At 36.6% G+C, this 25,513-nt stretch overlaps 1 protein-coding gene and 1 long non-coding RNA gene across 5 annotated transcripts in view; one reads left to right on the top strand and one right to left on the bottom strand.

Annotated features, from left to right (window-relative positions):
• Window positions 1–10,669: 10,669 nt before the first annotated feature.
• Window positions 10,670–24,914, bottom strand: LOC140696083 (uncharacterized). The gene is made up of 3 exons (XR_012072086.1): window positions 24,812–24,914; window positions 11,371–11,429; window positions 10,670–10,796 (listed from the first exon to the last, which is right to left on the bottom strand). It is a non-coding gene; the product is annotated as an uncharacterized lncRNA (long non-coding RNA).
• Window positions 17,686–25,513, top strand: part of RNF38 (ring finger protein 38) — a 60,693-nt gene continuing 52,865 nt past the window's right edge. The window contains exon 1 of one of the 4 annotated variants that reach the window (XM_031677307.2): window positions 17,686–17,706. Coding sequence is in view for 3 of the 4 variants with exons in the window: in XM_072959733.1 (XP_072815834.1) it covers window positions 23,214–23,264 (51 nt within the window). In the remaining variant the exon portion in view is untranslated. Of the gene's footprint in view, window positions 17,707–23,111; window positions 23,265–25,513 lie in introns of those variants that run through there. The other 3 variants (XM_072959733.1, XM_072959731.1, XM_072959732.1) reach the window with 3 other exon arrangements.

Raw genomic sequence — 25,513 nt, 5'->3', positions numbered from 1 at the left:
CCCCTAAACCCCAATAGTAATCTGCTAAAAAGTTCATAGGGAAATTATTCTTTCTAGCTTTTTTGAGGTTTGAGCTGGGTGTTGAGAGATGGCAGAATTCAGATAGGATTTTAAAAGTGTGTTGACTTGAGAAAATTCAGGCAGATAAAGGTGAGTTCAAAGAACAGGAAATTGATAGCCGGCCTAAGTAAAGGGCTTTGGTAAGATGTTGACAGTGATGAGACTAGGAAGGTTGGCCAGGGCAGATTACATAGGACTTTGAATGCCTAATTAGAGGAATGTGACTTTTTTATCTTTAAGTAGCAGCAAGCAGTTGGTGGTTTCTGTGTAGGAGGATGATAATGTTAAAGAGATGTGTTAGGAAAGAGTTTTATGAATTGATGTTTTAATATAGTATAATACATAAAAGAACATATTATCATTAGTGGCTAAGAGCAGGCTAACATTCAGTGGTAACAGATAATAGGGGACAATCTAATGTTTGCTGTAAATCATTTTGGAAGTAAAAATGATTTAATATGCCAGGAAATAATTTTCTTGAAGGTAGTCATTCCTTAAGTAGCTATGATTTCTTTGAACAGAAGGCCGCTTCACAGGTGAATTTAGATGAATTTGAAGTCATCCTTCAGCGTTAGTATTAACTTCCCAAAACAAGCCTTTTTGAAGGTGGTATACAAGTTTTTTATTGAGGAGTGTGTTTATGAATATATGTTGGACCGTTTGTAGTGTCTGGCAAAATAAAATGAGGTGAGAAAAATAGTTTTGGAATCCATCCAAGGTGATATAATTCAATATTAAGAAAGATTTGGCAAAGTAATTTAGTAACCCTGAACAAGTAAGAATCCTGCTAAATGAAATTACATAAATTACATCTTTACTTATCCGCTGACATTCGTGGAGAGGTTGGCTGTATGGCATATAAATAGCTGAATTCACAGTAGGTACCTACCAGTATGGGCAAAGACCATTTGTTGTAACCTCAGTAGTACAGAATGAAGTAGAGGAGGGTACTCCTTCCCCTGAGCTTTTTCCTTCTCATTACTCTCACTTTTTCCTCTACCCATACCAACACCCCATTCCCCACCCACTAGCCCCTATTGTGGTTAAAGAAGCCATGCCCAGCTTTGCCTTGGCTGTGTTAGGTTGGCTGGCAGATGGAGCCAAAAATAAATCTGCTTGTGGGGTTTTCAGGACTGGCAGACCATGAGCTACTTTAGGAAAAAAATGTTTTGGGTAGAAAGGTTAAATTGGTATCTGAGATTATATAAGTGTTTTGTATAAGTAGTTTTTATTTTAACTATACAAGTAATACTTTTTCTCTCTTGTTACTAGTTTTCAAGTTTGCAAGTAGTGCTTGTAATTGAAGATGGAAACAATACAAAATATGTAAATACCCCCAGTCCCATTATCCTTTTCAAGGATAATTACTGTTAATAGTTTGTGTATAACCCCAGATACACTGGACCTTTTTATATTATTGTTCTGCAGCTTGCTTTTTTTCACTTAACAATGTATCTTGGTGGCCCTTCTGTGTCAGTAACTTTCAGGAGGGCTGTATAGTAAGTATATCATAGGAAGGAACAGCAATGATTTATTTAACCTATGATGGATACGGATAAGATCTTCCCCATTGCAGACTATGCCAGACAGTTTCTGGAGGTCTAGAGAAAGGAGGTCGTTACTTTAACTTTTCCCGTATAAGATTAACCACTTGTTAACCTTTTTAAAAATGCCAGACACAGTGCTAAATTCTTTACGTACATCATATAAACTTTGCAACAACCTGTGTTGTAGGTGTTACACCCCTTCCCAAAGCAGGGAAAAAAAATTGAAGCTCACTTTTCCAAGGTCTCACAGCTTATGAATGGAAGAACAAGGATTAAAAACCAAAGCCTGTCTTATCACAAAACCTTGCTTCTTTTCCACTTCTCATTTCTTGTTTTAAATATATTATTAGCAAGTAAAATGTTTTGTTTTGTTTTGTTTTGTTTTCTGCCAGTGATGTTAGAATTAGTTTGAATATAATTTTTGTGTTCTATTTAAAATTCATTTCTTGTTTATTTGTAGTTCTGTAGTTTTACTTTCTATTGCTTTTCATGCATAGCTCTATTCTGCATAGATTTGAAATACAGCAATGTGAAGTGGCCCCTATGACTCATTTTACCTCCTATTCTAGTTTGTGGGCTAGAGAGTAGTTGATATAAATGTCCATGTAGCAGTATTCAAAACTGAGAGAAATGTCTAGTAATATTTCTTAAGCTTCTGACATCTGTGCTGTAAAACTTACCTCGTGTGTTGCTTCGCCCTCCCCCGGGCCATGGCACTCTAAGGTAGTGAGAGCAAGAGGAAGTCTCTCCCCAGGCAGGCCTCTTACCTAGCCAGCTGGGTGAGCGGGAGGTTTTCCCTCTCAGTGAGGAATGGCGTTGACACTTCCCCCGCCCCCTACCTCTTTGGCTTCTGGAAGGTAAAGAGGTAAATGCATGGGAGAATGAGTGTTGCTTTCCTACCTCCGGGCCTTCTGCTCAGGGCAGTGAAAGCGCTGCTCTGTACTGTACTCAATGTCCTGAAACTGTTCTGCTTGTAACTGTATTGGAGTGACGTGGGGAGGAAGGAATCTTGAACATTTGGTTATAGAGTAGTGAATCTTAACTTTTTGACAATCCTGGACTGCTATGAGGATTTGTTAAAAACTACTCACTGTATTGCCTTTGCACTTACAATCTGAAGTAAACCATCTTGACACGCTATTTTAGGGTCTTTCTCTGATATTTAGGCTTTCTTCCTCTTCCTCAGTTGAAAGCTGCCTGAAGGTGGGACCATCTTTTTGCTGCTTTTACCCTCCTTCCAGCACCAAACTCAGTCTGACAGGGAGTAGCACTGATTGGCTTATCACTCATCAGGTGATAAGTGAACACTTTATGTTAGAGTGTTGACTGTAGAAAGCTTTGAACTCAGGTGGAAAGGATTAGTTACACAGATCGAAGACAGACATTTTACAACCAAGGATGTGTGAATAATTTTCGGTGAGATACAACAGTAACTGACCAAGCTTAGGCAGATTTTCCTCTGAGTTGATTTTACTTATTGGTATTTGTACTTGGGTTCACTTGCATCATCACAGATAACCAAGCTTTGATATAAGAAGATATTTTAATTGTAAGATTTGTTAGGAAAAAAAAAGCAGATAGTATACATATGACCCATCTGATGCTGTGTGAAGAGTGGCATCTATGATAATAAGATTGACACATGAATTCTTACTCTTTCTGCCCTGCTCAGCTGAAATGCCAGGAGAAGGAGAGAAAGCCTGGCTTCCTGCCAGTGCAGCCTCAGTGACCTTGTTAAGTAGCCATTCCTATCCTATTTGCTTCCTCAGTGTTTCTCTGTAGGGGCAGCAAAGGGAAAAAGGAAGGGCCTGACTTTTTGCTTCTCTGGTGGTAAAAAACTGCTTTCTCTCAGAATTAGCAAGTCAAGAAACAAATGTCAAAGATTACTGGCCCAAGTTGCCATGACAAAGCTAGAAGATGGATAATTATTCATTTTTATATTATTTATTCTCATGTTCCGATTCTTTAGTGCTGATCTTATTGTGACTGTTTCCTGCTATTGATTATGCTTCTGTAAATTAGTGTATTTCCCAAACATATAGGAAGAAAAAAAATGGATGAATCTAAGATGATAATTTAGAATATGCTGTGTAAGTCTGATTACTATTTTAATATTGGGCAGTCATCTCTCAGAAAAGAAGTTGAGTGGGTTTAGCTCTTTCCCAACTGAACTGAGCTCTCTTTTCATTTAGGTTATGAGTTTAATATCAGCTTTCGCATGGAGATCATTTGTCATCCCCACATACTTTACAGGGAACTTTTCCAGTTTTTTACTCTTCTACTCACTCCTCATGTTTTTGTTACCTTCCTCATAAAAACAAAACAACATCCTGCTACTACTTAGGAATGATACAAGCCTAATTTCAGTGGAAGATTCATCTGCAAAATGTTATCACACAATTGGGAATATACATGCAGAGAGTACCCTTAGCATGAGGAGCTGACAGCTTCGAATGGAAAGCTTTATATTTAAATGAATTGCTTTGTGATTTTGATGTTTTTTAGGAAATAAAAATCTGCAAGTCCTAGTTGATAAGAAAACAGAATTGCAAAGAAATAGATTATATTTGTTGCCTAGAAAACTACTATCCTTAGAGCTTGTCTATTTCTGAAATTTTGATGACTATCATTTTGATACAAACACAGACTGTGACATAATTATGTTGGAGTACTGGACGAGATAGGAGGTGGAACGAGAGGGATGGAAGAGTTTAGTTCTCTGATAGCATGACAGAAGCTCAATAAACAGCTCATAAAATTTGATGACCAAGAAATAATCATATAAGCACATTATGCAGGAAAATTGAGGTCAGTACTGGAGAAAATATCTGTAAGATTTGAGGATACTTGCCTCTGGGAAGGGAGACTAGAGACCAGGGAAAGGGGGTTAGTGGAGTTCTTTTTTTTTTTTTTTATCATAAACCACTTCATTCTTCAGTTTATTTTATAAACTTAGGTACATGTATTACTGTTACATGCTGGTATTTCACAGAATTGACTGGGAAATGCATCTTTATGGAATTGGTTAAAATAATAAGGTAAATGAAAGGCAGAGACCTTGTCTTATATATTTATCCCCTGTCCCTAGTGTCCAGGATAGACCTGACACAGAGTGGGAGTTGGATAAATATTTATTGAATGAATGAAACAGTTGCAGAGATGAAATTTCTGGAGAATGAATGAGATTAGAATCTTCAGGATAGAAGGCAAATGGTCTTTACTGAGCTGTAAGCTCTATAGAGCAGAGTCTTGCTTGCTTTTTGCTGTGTCTTGTACATAGGTGTCTGCTACAGAGCACATACTCAATAAATGCTTTAAAATAAGCCATTCAAGCATTACAGCTCTGAGAGTGAGAAGGAAGGGGACTTCCCCCAGCTGTGTCTTGTTGCATCTATCCAGTTGTAGTGTGCTGCTTGCCTCACTTGATTGATTCCTTTACTAGGCATAAAATCAGTTATTCAGTTGCACAAAGTCTTTATATATTCGGTAAATTTTTTAGTGAGGCTTTGTATGAACAAAACTTGGCATTAGCATATTTATAACTGCTCAGGTTATAAATATGAATAAGTCTCAGTCTCTAACTCCAAAGAAAATGTAGTCCAGAGGGGAATATCAAATTTATCTATATTTAACTATTATATACAAAACATTATGAGGCCTAAGCAGCTTGTGTGGGAGAAAGGAAGGTGTAATTAAATCTCACAGGGGCAGCGGGGTTGGGGTAGTGGGAGGGTAGAGAGACTGATAGAAGTGTAGACTAGAGAAGGGAGAGGATGAATCAGGAAGGCTTCCTTTCCTTCCTTCCCCGCATCCCTTCCTTTATTGTCCATAACTCTTATTTCCTTTCTGCCTTCCTTTGTTTCTGCATTTACTTACTGCCTGCTATGAGCCAGGAAACTCCGTGCTAGAAAAGATAAATTAAGGAACTTATGGTCTGATGGTTGGAGAGACAGACATGTAACCAAAAAATTACAGTATGATGAGTGCAAGGAAAGAGTTCTGGCAAAAAATTAAGGAGTTAGGCAATGTCTCACAGGCAAATCAGCAGCCTTGGTTTGAACAGAAGTGTTAATTATAACACCATTTCTTGAATTGCTTTGTCCCAGGCAGTGTGCTGTGAGCATTTTCATACATTTAATCTCTTTTTTCCCTTTTTAAAAATTTTATTTTTATTTTATTGAAGTATAGTCAGTTTACAATGTTGTGTTAATTTCTGGTGTACCGCATAGTAATTCATTCATATATATATTCCTTTTCATATTCTTTTTCATTATAAGCCATTATAAGGTATTGAATATAGTTCCCCATGCTATACAGTATGACGTTGTGTATCTGTTTTATATATAGTAGTTAGTATCTACAAACCCCAAACTCCAGGTTTATCTCTTCTCACTCCTTTTCCCCTCTGTTAACCATAGTTTGTTTTTTAAGTCTGTGAGTCTGACTCCGTTTTGTAAGTAAGTTCCTTTGTGTCCTCTCACTTTTTTTTTTTTTAAGATTTCACATGTAAGTGATATCAAATGGTATTTTTCTTTCTCTTTCTGGCTTTCTTTACTTTTTATGACTATGTCAGATCTATTCATGTTGCTGCATGGCATTATTTTATTCTTTTTTATGGCTGAGTAATCTTCCATTGTATAAATATACCACAACTTCTTTATCCAGTCATCTGTTGATGGACGTTTAAGTTGTTTCCATGTCTTGGCTGTTATAAATAGTACTGCTATGAACATTGGGGTGCATGTGTCTTTTTGAGTTAGAATTTCCTCTGGATATATGCCCAGGAGTGGGATTGCTGGGTCATATGGTAAATCTAGTTTTGATTTTTTAAAGAATCTCCATAGTGTTTTCCAGAATGTCTGCACCAATTACATTCCCACCAACAGTGTAGGAGGCTTCCCTATTCTCCATAGCCTGTCCAGCATTTATCATTTGTGGACTTTTAAAAGATGGCCATTCTGACTGGTGTGCAGTACTCCCTCAATGTAGTTTTGATTTACATTTCTCTGATAATTAGCAATATTGAGCATTTTTTTCATGTGCCTATTGGCTATTTGTGTGTCTTCATTGGAGAAATGTTTGTCTAGGTTTTCTGCCCATTTTTTGATTGGGTTCTTTGATTTTTTTTTGTTGTATTATGTGAGCTGATTGTATATTCTGGAGATTAAGCCTTTGTCAGTCGCATCATTTGCAAATATTTTCTCCCACTCCATAGGTTGTCTTTTTGTTTTACTTATGGTTACCTTTGCTGTGCAAAAGCTTATAAGTTTAACTGGGTTCCTTTTGTTCATTTTTGCTTTTATTTCTATTACCTTGGTAGACTGCCCAAGGAGAACATTGCTAAGATTTATGTCAGAGAATGTTTTGCCTATGTTCTCTTTTTGGAAGTTTATGGTATCTTGTCTTATGTTTAAGTCTTTAAGCCATTTTGAGTTTAATTTTGTGTATGATGTGAGGTAGTGTTCTAATTTAATTGATTTACATGCGGCTGTCCAGCTTTCCCAACACCACTTGTCAAATAGACTGTCTGTTCTCCATTGTATATTCTTGCCTCTTTTGTCAAAGATTAATTGACCATAGGTGTGTGGGTTTATTTCTGGGCTCTCTATTCTGTTCCTTGATCCATATGTTTGTTTTTGTGCCAGTATCACACTGTTTTGATTACTCTAGTTCTGTGGTATTGTCTGAAGTCTGGGAGGGTTATTCCTCCAGCTTCATTCTTTTTCTTCAGTATTTGGTGATTCTGAGTCTTTTGTGATTCCATATGAATTTTAGGATTATTTGTTCTAGTTCTTTGAAAAATGTCCTGAGCATACATTTAATTTTAATAATAATCCTCAGAACAGCTCTGTGAAGTAGATGTAAGTAGATATTACTGTTCCCACTTTAGAGATGAGGAGCACATGTGATTTGTTAAATGACTTGACAAAGATCACATATTAGTAAATGACTGAACTGTATGTCTGACTCCAGGGTTCATTCTACTCAAGAAACAACCAGAGGAATCTTTATATACTGCTGGCAGAATTGTAAAATGATGCAGCCACTTTGGAAAATATTTTGGCAATTTCTTAAAAGGTTGACTAGAGGTACATATGACCCAACAGTTCTACTAAAGAAATGAAAACAAATATCTACACAAAAACGAATGCCATAACAGCATTATTCATAATAAGACTGAAATGTCCATCAGTTGATGGATAAACAAAATGTGGTTATTTATACACTGGAATATTATTTAGTCATAAAAAGGAAATGATGTATGCTATAACATGGATGAACTTGGCAAAAATAAAGCTAGGTGAAAAGAAGCAGTTACAAAGACCACATACATTATGATTCCACTTATATGAAATGTCCAGAATAGGCATATATATAAGTTAGATAAGTGGTTGTCAGGGGCTCATGGAAGGGGAAAATGAAGTAATGGCCTTTGGGTTTCTCTTTAGGGTAATAAAAATGTTCTAAAATTGATTGTGGACCCCCCCCCCCAAATTTAAAAAAAATTCCTTAATGGGGAGGTTATAGCTCAAGTGGTAGAGGGCATGCTTAGCATACAAAAGGTTCTGGGTTCAATCCCCAGTACCCTCTCTAAAAATAAATAAATAAGTAAACCTAATCCCTCCCATTTTTTTAAATTAAAAAAATTAAAAATTTATTGTGATAATGGTCACACAACTTTGTGAATGTACTTAAAAATTAATTTTACATTTTAAATTGATGAATTATATGGTGAATGAATTGTATCTCAACAAAGTTGTTTAAAACAAAACATCCCAAGACTCTGAAATTGAATTTTCTGAGTTAGAAGTATCAAAAAGACCTTACTGTAACAGTAAATAATTGGGTGGTCATCACTTACAGAGCAGGAGTGACTTTTTTCTCACATGTTTTTTTATCAACATTTATTTCAACATTAATAATGTCTTCAAGTGTGTTAGCTAATAGTGTTGTGTAAATTTTAAGTAGGATTTCTAAAAATGGTGCCATCTGTTTTTATTTTTGGTTTTTTTCTTTTTTTGAGGGGGGGAGATTTATTTATTTGTTTGTTTCTCAAGAGGATGTACTGGAGATTGAACCCAGGACCTCCTGCATGCTAAGCACGCACACTAAGTACCATTTGAGCTATATCCTCCCCTGTGCCATCTGTTTTATAAGTTCATTTGGAGAAAGCTTGAAACATTGAGGATAGATAAGTAAATAAGGTTGGATTTTTATCAGTTGGATGATACTTGAATCTTTGGAGCAGATATATGGAAATTGTTAGTTGGTTTTGAAGACTCATAACCTTCTTGGCACATTTCTTTGCAGCTGTGCCATAGACTCTGCTATCCTGGCAGCAGTTGTGAAGGCTACTTCAAGTGATGTGATTAAAACCCAGAGAGATCATGTTCCAGAATTTAGTAACCTTCAGGCCAACTATTGGATAAGGCTCAATATGTTTTTGTGTTCTGCTATAAAATCAGGCACTTAAAAAATTCTTTCTGCTGGAGTGAAAGGAAAAGAGGCCTGAAAAAACAGTAAATGGGAACAGAACCAAAAAATTAGACTTAAGTGCTGTGTCTCTTTTAGACAGTAATTACAGTGCCAGTTGCTTTAAAAGTACAGGCAAATTTCCTGGGTTTGGATTTTAAAAATGTCTGTTGTCTTCGTGTAGAATGAACAAAAATGTAAATGTTTAGTTTTCTTTTTTTAAATAGTATTGAGTTCAAATGTTTTTTAGTATCTATATCAACTATTTGGATCAAGGTGGCTGGCAGGCTAATTAAGTTTTTGAAAGACTGATTTGGAAGGGTTGTTAATACCTTAGAAATTGGAACCAGATTTCAGAACAATGAATTAAATTGTATAGAATACCCACTGTGTGCAAGGGCCTATCCCATTGTCCGAAAGGATCTAAACAGCAGTGTAAGACCTAGTATCTTTTATCTAAATTGTACAGTTTCTTTGTAAGAACTTGTACATCTATCTGCCACAATGTATGACTGAATTCTGCTTTGCTAGCCTGTCTTTGAATTATCAAGGAGATCCTGTCTGAGACATGACTTCCATTTTGATCCACATGTGACCCCAAGTTAACCACTTGGCCTCCTTGGGATGTATGAACAATAGTTGTTCCAAGCCTTGATCATCATCTTGTATATTTAATTGGTGTATAAGAAGTTCTAGTTAAATCACTGAGGCATGAGGTTCTGTCCTACTTGCCCAGGGTTGTCCTTGAGCCAGCCCAGGTCAGTGATTCTATATTTCTACTCCCAATTCTCTGTATGTGTTTGAGGGAGGATGGGGTGGAGAGGAGAGAGACGTCGCCTTTGAGGAATTTCATGCACAAGCCAGGCAAGTGCTCATAGGTTGGTCTCAACTGCCTTCTCCAAGGTACTTTTTTCAGAAGCCATTACATATTTGGATTGGAGCTTAATAACAACATGAATGGAGTAAAAATATCCCTGCCTAAACTTGGGCTAACAATTGAACTTAGCAGAGTAGAGCATCTTCTTAATAGGTTGCCACCAAAATCATTTTGCGGATAGAAGCTCAATGGAGAGAGAAGGTAATAGATAGTTCACCTCAAGAATCCTGGAGTCATGGGGTAATGTTGGAATCCTCTGCCTTTTTTTCTTAAGTCTGTTTGTCCCATTTGGTCTAGTATTCCTAGAGATACTGGGAGCTCACTTGGAACTAGGCTCTTTTTTTAATGGGCATCATAGAAAATCAGAAAATAAAGATGAGCAAAAATAATTTAAAAAATTTCCTCCTATCACCCAGGGATTACCATTGTTAGTATCATAGTGTATATTCTTCTGAATGTTTCCTTCACATATCTATGTACATGTATGTGTACTTACTTAAGTATCATGAAATCATACTATTCATATTCCTCCTTACCCTTTTTAAACATTTTATTTCAGTAAGTTTTTATCTCTTCTAATTTTACCATATTCATATTTCTCCAGTTCTCTCCCCAAAATCCTTTTAAACTTGTTTATTTAAACTAATATACAGTCTGGCATGCACATGTTATTTGATTATTTCCTTTAATCTCTTTTAATCTAGCACAGTTTCTGTCTTTTTCCTTTTAGAATAATAATTACACTGACTTACTGAGAACTTCTGCAGAACCAACTTTTGGATGATCTGATTGCTTCCTTGTGATGTCATTTGTTCTTCTATCCCTGTATTTCCTGTAAACTAGAAATTATATCCAATAGTTTTATGGAGCAACGTATTCTTTGCTTGAATGCCAAACAGAGGTTAAGTCTGAATTTCACAGTGTGTCATATTAGATGTCATATCTGGTTGCCCCACTGTTAATAATGCTAAGATTGGCTGTTGGATTAAGATGATGGGAGTTTGGTCTCTTAACAGTGTGGTTAGGTTCTCCTTGCAACTGCAAATAACCTGTTACACACCCCCATCAGCCATTCATCTAATGATTTTAGCCTGTTTGATAACCGTTGCCTGAATCAGCAGTTTTCTGGGGTTGGCAAAATGGTTTTCTAATTCTGAAATTTCTATATGTATTAGCTGGCATTCTTCTACAATGTAGAATTAGGTAGAACTAGGGCTTTCAGTTACCTTAAAAGGTAGGATAAATGCATGATTTTTTTGGTTTTAATGACCAAGTTTTGAAATGAGAAGTTGTTTTAATAGACACCTTAAGAAGTGATAGTTGAGATTTTACTTTTCCCTTTTTAAAAAGTTACCGTTAAGGGGCTCCCAGATTTTCATTGATACGATGTGTTTTGGTCAGCTACAGTCTTACCTTTCTTTTCTTGCTTAAACTGGTAGAACTTTGGCCAGTGGGAGCTGTTGCTCTTGGTCCTGTAGAACAGGTATCAGAAAGGATTAGGTTGGTGCTGTTGTTCTCCCCACTGTCCCATTTTGTAGCTTAAAACTTTCACTTTTAAACCCTCAAATCTTTGTTTCTGAGGTGACAGGCTGCTAACTGTTGAGTCCAGGAAATGCTTCACTTTTCCACTTCATACTTCACTTTACAATGCAAACCCCCATCTCAGATATGCACATTGAGAAATAATTCTAACAGTGCTCAAGAAGCCACACTTCCATGACAGCTTTAAGAGCCTCACCACTTTTAAAGAGATGTGCGCATTTTGCCCAAGTATCTGTAATTCGGTTTTGTGGTTTGATGCCTCTTGTTTTTTATACCTAGATTTCAAGGAATATGCATATATCTCAAAGTGTTTTTCTTCTGATGTTTATATAAAAAGATTGTATGTTTATGTTTCACAAACTCAATACAACTGTTTTTTTTTTTTTTAACAAAGCAATATGCCAAAGTCCAGTTACATTCCAGCTATCCTTGAGAGAGCTTGTCATTTGGAAAACCATGCTGCCTGTCAACAAAGGGGATGTGAGTTCTGGATGAGCCTGACACTAAGAGGCCATCTCGCTGCATGTAAAGAACTGTTAATGGTATTGTCTGACAGTGTTTTAAGTATATTGCATACTAGCATGATAATTTGCTATGGAGTTTGTTTACTGTGTTTTAGTTTCCTTTTAGGAAAGAAGTGGTAGGAGATACAATCAGAAAGGTGTAGGATAGCCAGGTCATGTGATACCTTGTAGACCAAGGAGTTAAGGACGTTGGATTTTATTTTGAGTGAGAGAAGGAACCAAAGTTTTAAGAGGAAGAGTGTCATAATCCATCTGAACCTTTAAAAGGGTCATTCATGCTACTACGTGGAGAACAGACTGGGGAGGAGGTAGGGAAAGTTCACGGGGAAGAGTGGAGCTAAGGACACTAGTTAGGAAACTATTGCATCAGTCCAGGCTTTGGCTTGGGTAGCAGCAGTGGAGATGATGCTATGTAGTTAAATTTCAGGCATATTTTAAAAGTAGAGCCAGCAGGATTTGCCAACTCATCAGCTGTGGGATGTGAGTGAAAGGGAGAAGTTGAGGAAGATGCAAAAGGTTTTGGCTGGAGTAGCTGGTAAATAGTTCTGCCATTTACTGAAACTGGAGGTAGGTTTAGAGGAGAAGATCAGGAGCTCAGTTTTGGATGTGCTCTGTTTGAGATGCTGCTTAGATATCTAAACAATATTGAATAGGTAGCAGAATATACAAATCTGGGTTTCTTTGGGGTGGGAGGTGGGGGAGTCAGGGCTTGGAGATAAAAATTTTGGAGTCATCAGCCATGGGACTTGTTGGAATCCCTAAAGGAGTGAATATAGATAGAAAAGAGAAGTCTGAGGTCTAATCCTTGGGATGTTCCAACCTTTGGAAATTGGGGAGATGAGAATCCAGCAAATAGACTGAGAAATTGCAGTCAGGGATATAGGAAGTTTTCCTGAGGCCAACTGAAGAAAAGCATTTCCACAAGAGTGGGGTCAGCTGGGCCAAATGCTCCCAGTAGGTCAAGAAAGACAAGGATTCAGAATCGACTGTTGGATTTTGCAGTGTAGTGGTCTCTGGAAACGTGACAGTGTCTCTGCTTTACCTCTCTACCTTCCCCTGAGGACTAAAGGCAGTTGCTCTGAAACTTCTCCACTTCCCCCACTGTTTCAAACTCAACCTCTTTGTGTTCCCTAATTCTAAACTTTGGGCTTCACACCCTGACTTGAGTCCTCACTTCTGTTCTCTTCCCTTGATTTCACATATTTGCCTGACTCTTCCTAGGATGTTATTCGTCTCTTTCCCCCTATAATGCTTCTTATCTAGTTTGTTACTCTGCACCCAGTGTCTTCTGCTAGCCAAAGTAGGGTTTGTAATCATTTAGATGTGTGTCATGGACTCCTTTGGTAATCACGTTTTGCTTTTTTTCCCCTTCTGTTTTATGAGGGGGAGGTAATTGGGTTTATTTACTTATTTATATTTGGAGGAGGTACTGGGGATTGAACCCAGGATCTCGTGCATGCTAAGCATGCACCCTACTGCTTGAGCTATACCCTCCCGCCTCCTTTGGTAATCGGATGAAGTTTATAGGACCCTTTCTAGGAGAATATTTTTAATTGGATAAAATAAAATACATGAGATTATAAAGGAAAACACTGTAGTTATCAAAATATTAAAAACTAATTTGTGATAAAAATATATTTGAATCCTTATTAACGCATTAAATAACACATTCTAGCAGTGGGCCTAATGCTGTTGTAAATTCAAAGTAGTGATAAGTATAAATGATATTTCAGTATATCTGCAGCAACTGTATTATACGAAAATATATGTGGTTTTTGGATAGAGTCACAGGTACTGTCAGTCCTAATGTGATTTGTTCCTATATTCAAAATAGAGTGGAGTTTTACATTTCAGTTTCAAGTGAAGGAAAATAAAGTTAAAATTTTATTGTCATGTAAGTCTTGGGTCCCAGGTTAAGAAGCTAAATAGGTGAGAGCTGTCGTGCTGATGTGAGCAGAGCACTGAGCGCTCCCTTGCTAGGTGGAAGAACAAGCTTTGTCTGCAGGGAAGCGTACTGCCACCTTCTTCACAGAGGAGGAGTCAGACATGGACTTTACGGCATGAGTTAGAGCGCCCAGGGTAGGTTCTCGAGCAGGAATAATAACTTTATAAAGTGTATTTTGAAAAAAATCAGAAAACTCGTGGTAAACACTGTCATTTAATGTAGAATGTTTGGCTGGATTCTTTTAAGTTTCAAAAATTGCCCCCCTTATTTTAGTATGAAAAGTTTCTTCTTTTGCAGCTGTGTACTCCTTTCTCTGATTACCGTATTCAGAGCTGCCTTGAGACCTGTATTTTATTCTTTAGGAGTTCAGTTTGGGTGATCTTGTCTATATCCTTTGTCTTGTGGGTTGGCGACAGCTTGAGAGGGAAGTAGTGCTTGTGTCCATTCATTCACCTCTAGGATGGTTCTGCATTGTTTTCCAGCAAAGGGCTTGTCCCTTAGTGCCAAAGGAGTGAATTTTGATATTCAGGGGAAAAGGTAAAAGAGAAGCCCAGCCCATTGAAAAATTGGGTGGTATGTTTTCTTACTGTTGAGTTTTAAGAGTTCTATGAATACTTTTGGATGCCAGTCCTTTATCAGATATACATTTTGCAAATATTTCCTACTAGTCTTTGGCTTTGTCTTCATTTTTTTAACAGTGTCTTTCATGGGGCAGTTTTAAATTTTAATGAAGTCCATCTTACCAATTTTTTTTCTCTCATGGATTGTGCTTTGGTTTTAGATCTAAAACTCATTGTCAAAACAGTCACTTAGATTTTTTTTTCCTTTTATCTTTTAAAAGTTTTATAGTTTTGCATCTTACATTTAGTTCTATGATGTGTTTTGAGTTCATTTTCGTGAAAGTTGTATGGTCAGTGTCTAGGTCCTTTTTTTTTTTTTGTATGTGGCTATCTGTTCATTTATTTTTAATGCTCTCTTTTGGAAGAGATTTTTAAGTTGCTGAATAATGTCTTTCAACCTTCATTTTTCCAGCCCTCATGGAATCTAAGTTTTTGACAATGGTCCCAAATGGTGGTCCCCCCATAGTCACTAGATGGTAGTATGTGAACTGTTGGAAGCACAGTTTTCATTTTTCTTCAGTTGTATCCAGTAGAAACACGTATAACATGATATGTTAAATAAAAGGGTTTTGTATAAGAGTAAGATAAATGTCAGTTTTGGTACCTCTTTGGAAACCTATCTAATGTATGCTTAAAATCATCAGCTCTTAGGGTTCTTTTCACCAGTCTAACTTTATTATTATATGATATTAGATTAATAGGAGGCTGAAAGTATAATTTTTACTAACTCCTTGAAAATCATCTTCAATATTTTTGACACAGCAGTTTACGTTGTGATTTGATTTGCCATTCTACTATCCTAGGAGATTTTAGTATTTAAGGACATTGTTGTATATATATTCTTTCTTCCAAATCATGGTTGTTGAATATGTTAAATGCTGTTAACTGATATCAGTATCAGCAAGAACTCTATGGTTTATATTATGATTATCCATAATTACACCTTTTTGACAACTATACCTTCCCCCTCCTCATCCTTCCTAGAATTGTCATCCAGCAAGTTTTTCACTCGCTAAGCTTATTAGTAAGTTTATTTCTGAAACATAGAAATTGATAATAAATATTAGCAAATGATTTTTCATCATTTTGATGTGATCAAACTTTTAAAAATTGGTTTTTTTGATCTAATACTTTGTTGATAATTTTTCTTTGATTGAGTTAGTTTAGGAATCAGGCTTTCCTTAGGCAAACATGAATGGTTTATGGTGACACATTATGTTACATGTGTTGTCACTATACTCTGTGTGTGTGTGTATATATTGTATGCTGCAATTTTATTTAGTATTTTTATTCTTGTTTGAGATTAATGTTTTCTCATTTTAATGCTTTTTATATTTTATAATCAATATTATATAAAATGAATTGTAGACAGTTTACACTGGGAAATTAGGAATAGTCACTGTCACTGGGATTATTTCTGTACATTTGAAGAAAATAACTGGTAATAAATGTATCTAGTAAGGAATTTTTAATCCTTTGTAGTTTTTAATAAATTTCTCTGCTATTGCCAATTTCATTATTTCTCATTTTCTTTTTATGAATGCACACGAGTAAAAACCTATCTTTAAACAAATCTAAAACAGTTATTTCAATAAGTGTAAAATAAAAATTTTTAGTATTAAAATGTGTCAAAGTTTGGTTGGCTGCATTCTTTCTGAATGGCGCATGGAATGATTGGACATCTGAATTGATAGCATTATAGATTTTACCAAATGTGGTGTTTGTCAGTATAATGTCCACAGGAGTGGTGGTGGAATGTCTTCTTAGGTTCAACTAAACATTTGTACATTTAGACTGGTAAAATCATCGTAGGACTTCCTGGGCAACACTTTGTTAGAAGGATATAGGACAGAGACTATAATTTGTCAGTACGACAGTGGGAGTCCTTGCAGCAGTTCATTCTTTCTGAAGTGCTGCCCTCACAGCTTCAGAGAGAAGCTCATAGGTTCAGAGAGAGGAAATCCACACCGAGTGGTGTGGAGAACTCCATGGGCATAGTTTCCAGGGTCCTCTGCAGAGGACTTGCCCAAATAATTACATGTCACCATGCTCTGAGAAGCTCAAAAACATGGCTTCCTACTAAGTGTTTATTGTACTTCCAGTCTAGATGCAGTTTACTGATTTGGTCATTTCTTTTGTAAGCAACATTACCAGGTAACATAGGTGGCATGCTGTCTTAATCAGGTTAACAGGGATTAACCTAAGGTCAAGTTCTCAGCTAAGGAGAACGGGTTTTGTTCATCTTTGGTCCACACTCATGCGTGCTCATTTTTCATTTATGGCCTCTTGTTTTAGTACCATCTTTTAGAAGGTTTTTCTTACTCCAAGTTTAGTTTTTAAATCTACATTTTCTTTTAAAATCAGTTTTATTTTTTACATTCACACAGATCTTTGAGCTGCCATCTTCTGTATGGTGAGGTAGGAGCTAAAGCTTTTTTTCAAATGACTAATCAGTTGTTCTAATCATTTATTGAATAGTTATTTATTTTCCTGTTGTTTAGAAATGTCATTATTAGAGGAGTTATTAGGAGATCTTCAAATCAACAAATGGTTGGTATATTAAAAATGTGCACTTTCTAAAGTAATAAAAACCTATTTATAATCTTGTGAATGTGTATTAGATTTGTTATTTGTATACTGAGAATCTATAAGGTCAGTTATTTTCTCAAGGAAAGTATGTGTAGTCTGAAAAGTAGTATAATTTTTTTCTTAAAAGGAGTTTGCCTTAATGAAGGCTGTTGTGCTTATTTAGGTGGCCTTACTCTGAAAACTACTCCATGTACTGGAAAGTAGTGAATCAGGAGTTTGAATAATGGGGTTGTGGTTTCAGACCTGCCACTTCACTGACTGCTGTTTTGTGCAAGTCAGCCTCTCCTGTGTTTTGTTTTGCTCAGTTAAACTGCACCAATAACAATCCCCATCCTTCCTACTTCCGAGAATTGTTGAGGATTCGATGAGATAATGGATATAAAGGCACTTTTAATTGGTAAAACAGTTTAAATGTAAGGAATTATTGCATCTTAATTTTTCCTCCCTTTTTCTTGTAGGTAGCGTTGGTGCTTCTTTTCAGTGCCAGTCCATCCATCACGACCACATTTGTCATGATGACAGTGACAAGGTGAGGTCCGTGTTGATGTCTACAATGGTGAAAATGCATGCTGCCCTTATGTTGCTGAATTCACTTGCCTAACTCTGGACGGAGGGCGAGGAGTGTGTGACTTGGGGAGCACAATGTTGTGATGCAGAGGGCCTTGCTGGTTTGTGTGCCAGATTATTAGACTGCTCCAGAAAACTTGAGGATAATTTCCCAGGATGTGGGCTGGACTCCTAATAAACCTTCCATTTCCTTGCCCCCATCCCTTTCTCTGTCACCATGCTTCCTCTTTTCCTGCACAGCCTGGATGGATTATCTTAATATATGAACAGGCACTCCCAAAGCTGATAAGTATCTCAGCAATTTCTGTTTCTAATTTGAAATATCTTAAACATTCTGATTTGGTTTGTTTCTGTAGTAGATTGTATTGTAGTTTCTTATACTTATTTTTTTGGCTCTGTTTCCAAAGCTTGATCTAAATGTTGAGGATTGAGCATGGAACCTGTCTGATTCATGCAAAAGAAACGTGCATTGGGCCTGTTTTGTTTTTAAAATCAGGTCCCAACTTTTGGTAGTTTTGTTTCATTTTGGTATTTTGTTTCTGTTCTTTTTATCTCTGAAGAAACTGATCTTTGAGGGGCTTTCCAGTACACATCAGTACCCTTGATGGCCCAACCCTTGCAGTAGTTACTAATGTGGGCTTGGTGTTTGGAACATCTGGCAGCTAATATTGGATGGGCTTAAATTTATTCTTTTCCATCATCAGTTTCCAGTGGTTTCCCTCCCATTTCCTGTGTCTCCTATGCAGGAATCTATCACTCCCTTGGTAGTTTCCCCAGGCAGACCAATTCAAGCGATCTTTTTCTCTGCTGTTTTAATCAAGATCCTCCTCCCTCATCCTTTTGGAGCTCAATCAAGAAGTTGGTTCATCATTGGGATTTTCCAAATGGCCTTCTTTGTTTGGTGTGTTGTTTTGTCTCTGAGCTTTGCTCAGTCAGATTTCAGTCTATTTACAGAGAAAGTGGTATGATTTTAGCATTCCAGATTCTCTTTTATTATTAGAGTGATCCAGAGGGTTTAATTTTTAACTTCTTTTAGAAGCAAGCCACTGAAGGAGACTTCTAGACTATATAGTTAGCTCCATGAAAGTCAGTGTACCAGATTTTAGAAATGAACATTTGAAAATAAGACTAGTGATAGAAGGAAAAGGTAAAATCACTTTAGGTCAGTAATATTATAAACAATTGCATTTCATAATTGTAAAGATGTTTGAAAGTTAAATTTTCTTTTCCCTGCTAAGTATAATATGCCTCTATTCATGTTTGTTTATGGTGGAGAAACCAGACTATGCTCTGTTCTGTCTCTAGGTTTAGCATCTAGAGATGAGATTTCTGTCCACCTCTGCCAGATATTTTTCATCTATTTTAAAATGGTTTTCCTCTTAATTTCTGAATCTTTGTATGACTGAATTTATGCTTTTAGGAGATGGGATCTTTCCTGAAATATATCGGGAGGGGGAAGAGAAATTTTAAGGGATTTTGTCACTTGATCAGCAGATGAGAGAACTCAGAAATTGCTTTCCTGTCTCTCCTGCTTACGAAGGATATACATATGATTGTTTCCCAGAGGGAAATGGAGAGAATGGATTAGGGTCTCTTGACTCTGTTTATGATTCAACTGATTCAGTCAGCAAATAATATTTGTTGATTGGCAGCTATGTTTCTTGGCACTTCGGGAATACATCAGGATACAAAACAAAGATTACTGTTTTTTTATGACTATGTAGTCTAACTGGGAGAGGCAGACAATAAAAATAAACATAATACATAAATTTTATAGTATGTTACAGTAAGCACAGTAGGTTAAAGAAAATGTACAGCAGAGTAAGTGGGATGAGGACCACTAAGAGTTGGATGGTACAGATTACAGCTTTGAATAGGATCATTAGACATCATTCTGGGAGGCGAGTGGTGTATAGAATAAGATAAGAATCAGACCTCTGTGTTTGCAGCAGTTTCTGACTTCTTTCTATAATAAATGGGTGTTGGTTTTGCAAAGCGTTAACAACCTGGGTGTGTGTGTTCTCTCTCTCTCCATCCCTCCCTCCCTCCCCTTCTCTCTGAGAAGTGAAGGGATTCTAGAGCACAGCTAATTCAACCTTCTTATTAAAAATAAACTTGGAACCTGTAACCCTAGTGGGAGAAAAGACTTGTTCAGGAGTCACCCTGCAGGGCTGGAGCTAGATCAGATCTTCTATCTCTGATGCAAGCCGTGTAAAATAATTGTCTAGCTATTCTGAACACACTGTCATAACACATGTTGATGCTTTGCTTATTATCCACACTTTCAGGCATGGTCCATTTCTCAGATTTGGGAACAAAAGGTGATTTTTCTTAAAAGTTGTCTTAATTTTAACTAATCTTTGTGTGATGGTGGTGGAACTAGGGTTCAGGCAAGGAGAAAGAGGGTGAGTCCATTTGTCAGACCTCCCTTCTACAATCTTGGAAATGGTGGCAAGTCCCCAAATTCCATGGTTTGGCCTGTTTTCCAACTTAAGTTTCTCTGCTGATGTTCATTGGCTTGTACACCTTACAGTGCTGGAAGGAGCTGATTCCAGCTGTGAGGTTTACTATTAAATACTGTGAGTTACAAACTTTCATATTATCAGTTTATATTGGGCTTAGCAATTCACACAAGCCCTCCAGCAATATTTTTATATTCATTCATAATGTCATAGCCCATAATTTCCAGGTAGCAAACATTTATTTGTTATATATTTGAGTATCTACTATATACTGAACATTGTTCTAGGCATTGGGGACAATGCATTGACCAAAACAGACAGGAATCCTTACTCTTACGAAGCTTGCTTTATGTTAAGTGGGTTAGGGAGGTGGCAAGACGGTAAGTAAAGAAATTGTTAGTTCATTTGTGTTATGAAGAATAATAGATCAGGGAAGGGATATAGGAGTATTGGACTAAAACAGGGTAGTCACAACAGGGATTTAAAATAGGGGTGGTTTTATCCTCATTTGTGGATAAAGACTGTGAGACGAAGATTAAGTAATTTGCCCAATTAGTAAGTAGTAAAACTGGGATTCACTCCCAGGCTAACCTAACTCCAGAGTCTGTGCTTGACCATCTGAAGAAATCCATTCTTAGTTTAGCTTCACCCACTCAACTGTGACATGCTCAGAGCAAAGTTTGTCTTCAAGCAGAGAAGGTCCTAGGGAATCACAGTGAAACCAAGTCAGTTGTCAGGCAGTCTTTGCGGGTCAGTTTTTTCTTGCCCAGCCTCTTTTGGCCTCCATTGTGATTCATGACTGTTTACTACTATTACTCCAGGCTTCTGTAACCCAACACCCCTGCCCTGCTTCATACTCAAAATTCTATGTGTCTTTATAAGAAGCCTCGCATTGTGTGTTACTGTATTGCGCTGATCAAATGTGATGGTTATGTAGAAGTATACTTTAAAAATAGAAAGTATAACACAAAATGTGATTGATTGTGAGAGTGTATTTGTTTCACTTAGATACTGAAATTAACCTAACTCAGCTAATGTCACCTTAGGATTAAATAGTCATATCTTCAGAGTGAGAACAAGCTTGGCATGGGGCAATAGGTCACCTGTCCTGAGGATGAGATGAAACATTGAACAGTTTGATAAAAGGAGACTATTCCTTAAAGTGAGATGAATTAATTTGTAGCCTCAATGGTATACTTTTCCAGAGTGGCTTGGTATACTTACAGGAAGGCTGGCCATTTGAGAGAAGGAAATGAGAGAATTCTTTCTGAACTGCCGGTATGTGAGTGACTACTCAGAGCAGAAGTCTTTTCTGGACAAAACTTCCCTTGTGCTAGCCTTAAGTCCATTTGTCATGGAAGAAGGCACCAATCCAGTTTGCGTACAGGTAATCCCACAGAGACTGCTTTCAGAAAGGTGGGAAACATGCTACTGGTTTTTCTTCTATGACTGTATACTTCCTTTTATCTTAATCTTTTAAGTTTTTAGTTTTTTTAAAACTACATGTTGATTGTAAAAAGATACGCAGCACTATCTTCAATCCCTCTCCCCAGAAGTAACAGCAATTGGAATTTTAGTATTAACGGGACTTTTAAAAATTATATTTATATAAAAATGTCTCATCAAAAAAAAAAGTCTCATCTTTGCAAACAGTGGTTTTTAGTATATTCAAAGAATTGTATAACTATTCCCACCATCTAATTTTAGAACATTTTAATCACCCCCCCCAAAAAAAATCCCATACCCTTTAGCAATTACTCCCCTTTATTACTTCTCTCCCAGCTCCTGGCAACCTCTAATCTCTCTATGGATCTGCCTATACTGCACATTTCATATAAATGGAATCATGCAATATGTGGCCTTTTGTGTCTGACTTCTCTCAGTTAACATGATAATTTCATGGTTTGTCTATGTTGTAGCATCAATCAGTACTTCATTCATTTTTATGGGTGAGTAATATTCCATTGTATGGATCTAGCACATTTTATTTATCCATTCATCAGTTAGTGGATATTTATTTCCATGTTTTAGCTATTGTAAATAACACTGCTGTGAACGTTTGCCTGTAAGGATGTTTATTGGTCACATGATAGATTTTTAACATTTTGAGGAACTGCCAGGCTTTTCCAAAGTGGCTGCACCATTTTGCATTCTAGCAAATAAATGCTTGAGGGTTCCAGTTTCTTCACATCTTTGCCAACACTTATTTTCCAGTTATCTTTATAGCCATTGTAGTGTGAAGTAGCATCTCATTTTGGTTTTAATTTGCATTTCTCTAATAACTAAGTAAGCTGAGCGTCTTTTTATGTTTATTAGCCATTCCTAAATATTGTATGATCAGTTAAAAAAAAAGTCAAAGATCCTTTTGTTTGACCCTTGTGCATTATATAGTTAGGGAAATGTGGGGAAATAGAAATAGACCCATGTCATAAGTAAACTCGCCATCTTTCAATAGATAACACCCCCCTCTTCTTTTTTTTGGACAGTGATAAGATCTATTTTTATTAATTTGTTGTTTTTATTATTATTATTGAGGCATAGTCAGTTTACAATGTTATGATAAAACTCTTAGTATGCATTTTTTTCCTTCAAATTTTTCTTTGCATTCTCTGCTTGGATAAAATAAAACTAAACTGTTCTGATTATCTGTGGCTATGTAATGAATTATCCTAAAACTCAGTGATGCAAAGCCTGTTTTTTGTATCTTTCATGGTTCTTGGGTTTCCCGTGCTCAGCTAGGTGGCATGGGCTTCCTCACAGTGTGGCAGCTTGATTCTAAGAGTGACTGTCCCAAGAGGACCATGCAGATGCTGTATGGCCTTTTATGACCTAACTTCAGAAGTCACAAAGCCTCACTTCCACCATAGTCATGGGCCTGCTCAAATTCAAGAGGAGAGAGTATCAATCCCACCACTAGGTAGGAATGTGTACATAGTAAGAAGAGAATAAAGGATGAGGGAACTTATTATGGCCGTCCTTGAAAATATAATCTGCACATTAGATATACATGAAACATCAGTTAAGATGGCTGCATGATGTTCCACCACAAGGATACATGGTAATTTATTTTACTTGTCTTTACTTGTGGAGCTTTAAGTCATTTAAAAAAATTATGCATTTATTCATTCAGCAGATATTTATAAATGTCTACTATGTGCCAGGCATTGTTGAATCACCAGGATACCATGGTGAAAAGACTGACCAGGAAGTTCTTTTCATGCTTATTTTTTGTGGAAGGGGCAGAAAATGAACTGTATATGTAAACCAGTAAATAATCAGTTACTTTTAAGTACTATGCAAGTACTTGGGCAGTTGACTACTCTAGATTAGGTGTTAGGGAAGGCCTTTAAGAAGGTGACAGTCTGAATGATGAGAAAGAACAAATCAAGAAAACTTGGGTCATAGGAGAACATTCCAGGGAGAGGAAACAGCTAGTGCAAAGGCCCCAAGGCTAGAAATATCATGCAAACCGAAAGAAAGCTGATGTGCATAAGGTGGATGAAGGTGGAAGTGGTATGAGATGAGGTTGAAGAGGTCAGTACAGATCAGTGCAAGAGAATCTTGGTAAGCCAGGGAAAGTAGTTTAGATTTTATTCTGTCTCTTATGAGAAGCCTTTGGAAGGTTTTAAGAAAAGGAGTGACATCTGGTTTATATATTTTAAAACTCCTTTTGTTGCTGTAATGAGAATTTTAAAAAATTGTGGTAAAATATGCCCAACTTAAAATTTACCGTAACTATTTTTAGGTGTACAGATCAGTAGTGTTACATTGTGCAGCCAGTCTCTAGAGTTCTTGTCTTGCAAAACAAAAACTATACCCACTAAATAATAACTCATTCTCTTCTCCCAGTCCCTGGCAATCACCCTTCTACTTTTTGTTTCTATGAATTTGAGTGCTCTGTGTACCTCATATATGTGGAGTCATACAATATTTGTCTTTGTGACTGGCTTATTTCATTTAGCGTAGTATGGTCGAAGTTCATCCATGTCTCAGAATTTCCTTCCTTTTAAAGGCTGAATAATATCCCATTGTTTGTATATAACACATTTTGTTTATTCATTCAACCATGGATGGCCACTTGGGTTTGCTTCCACATTTTGCCTGTTGTGAATAGTACTCCCAGGAATATAGGTGCATAAATACCTCTTTTTAGACCCTTCTCTCAATTCTTTTGGGTATATGCTGTGGAATTGCTGGATCATTTCTATTTTAATGTTTTTAGGAACCGCTATTCTGTTTTTCAAAGTGGCTGCACCATTTTACCTTCCTACCAACAGTGCACAAGGATTCTAGTCTTCTATATCCTTGCTGACACTGGATGTTTTTTGTTTTTGTTTGCTTAATAATAGCCATCCCTATGAGTGTGAGGTAGGTAGTATTTTATTGTGGTTTTGATTTGCATTTCTCTCCTGACTAGTAATGTTGAGCATCTTTTCATGTGCTTATTGGACATTAGTACATCTTTGGAGAAATGTCTATGTAAGTCCTTTGCCCATTTTATAATCGGGTTTTTGTTTTTGTTTGGTTGTAGTTCTTTGTATATTCTGGATATTAACCTCTTATCAGACATGATTTGCAAATATCTTCTCCTGTTCCATAGGTTACCTTTTCATTCTGTTGCACTGCTGTTTTTATTTTGAAGTAATCCAATTCGTCTCTTTTTTTCTTTTGTTGCCTATGAGTTTCAGAATGAGATCGTCCTTATATATGTTCTAAGATTCTTCTGTTAGAAATAAGGAAAAGACAGAATATCTGACAAATCCATAACTACTCAAGAAATCTAATTCCAAGTTTAGTTGGCTAACTAGCAAATTCTAGCAAACATTTAAAGAAGGCGTCTAACACCAATCTTACAGAAACTCCTGTAGAGAACAGAAAAAGAGCAGTCCCTGATTCATTTTCTGAGGCTAGCACAATCTCTAACAAAACTTGATAGGGACATTATAAAAATGGAAAATACAGTTAATTGCACTTGAGAACACAGATATAAAAATTCTAAGCAAAATATTAGCAAACCAAATCCAACAATACATAGAATAATGCAGTATGACATGATTCTATTAGGAATGTAAAATTGGTTTAAAACCTCCAAAAAACAATTATTGTAATTCACACAGTAACAGAAAAGTCATGATCTCATAGATGCAGAAAATTTTGATAAAATTAAACATCCATTTATGATAAACTTTTTATGAGTTACCAAAAAAAGAGAGAGAACTCATTTGATTTCCTAAAGGGATCTACAAAAAACCTATTGCCAACATCATACTTAACGGTGAAATGCTGGAAGTTTTCCAGTTTTGGAAT

Source organism: Vicugna pacos, chromosome 4 (genome assembly GCF_048564905.1).
Source record: "Vicugna pacos chromosome 4, VicPac4, whole genome shotgun sequence".
NCBI classification, from domain to species: domain Eukaryota; kingdom Metazoa; phylum Chordata; class Mammalia; order Artiodactyla; family Camelidae; genus Vicugna; species Vicugna pacos.
Note: the sequence above shows the minus strand (reverse complement) of the source record. Positions and strands in the feature narration are given on the sequence as shown.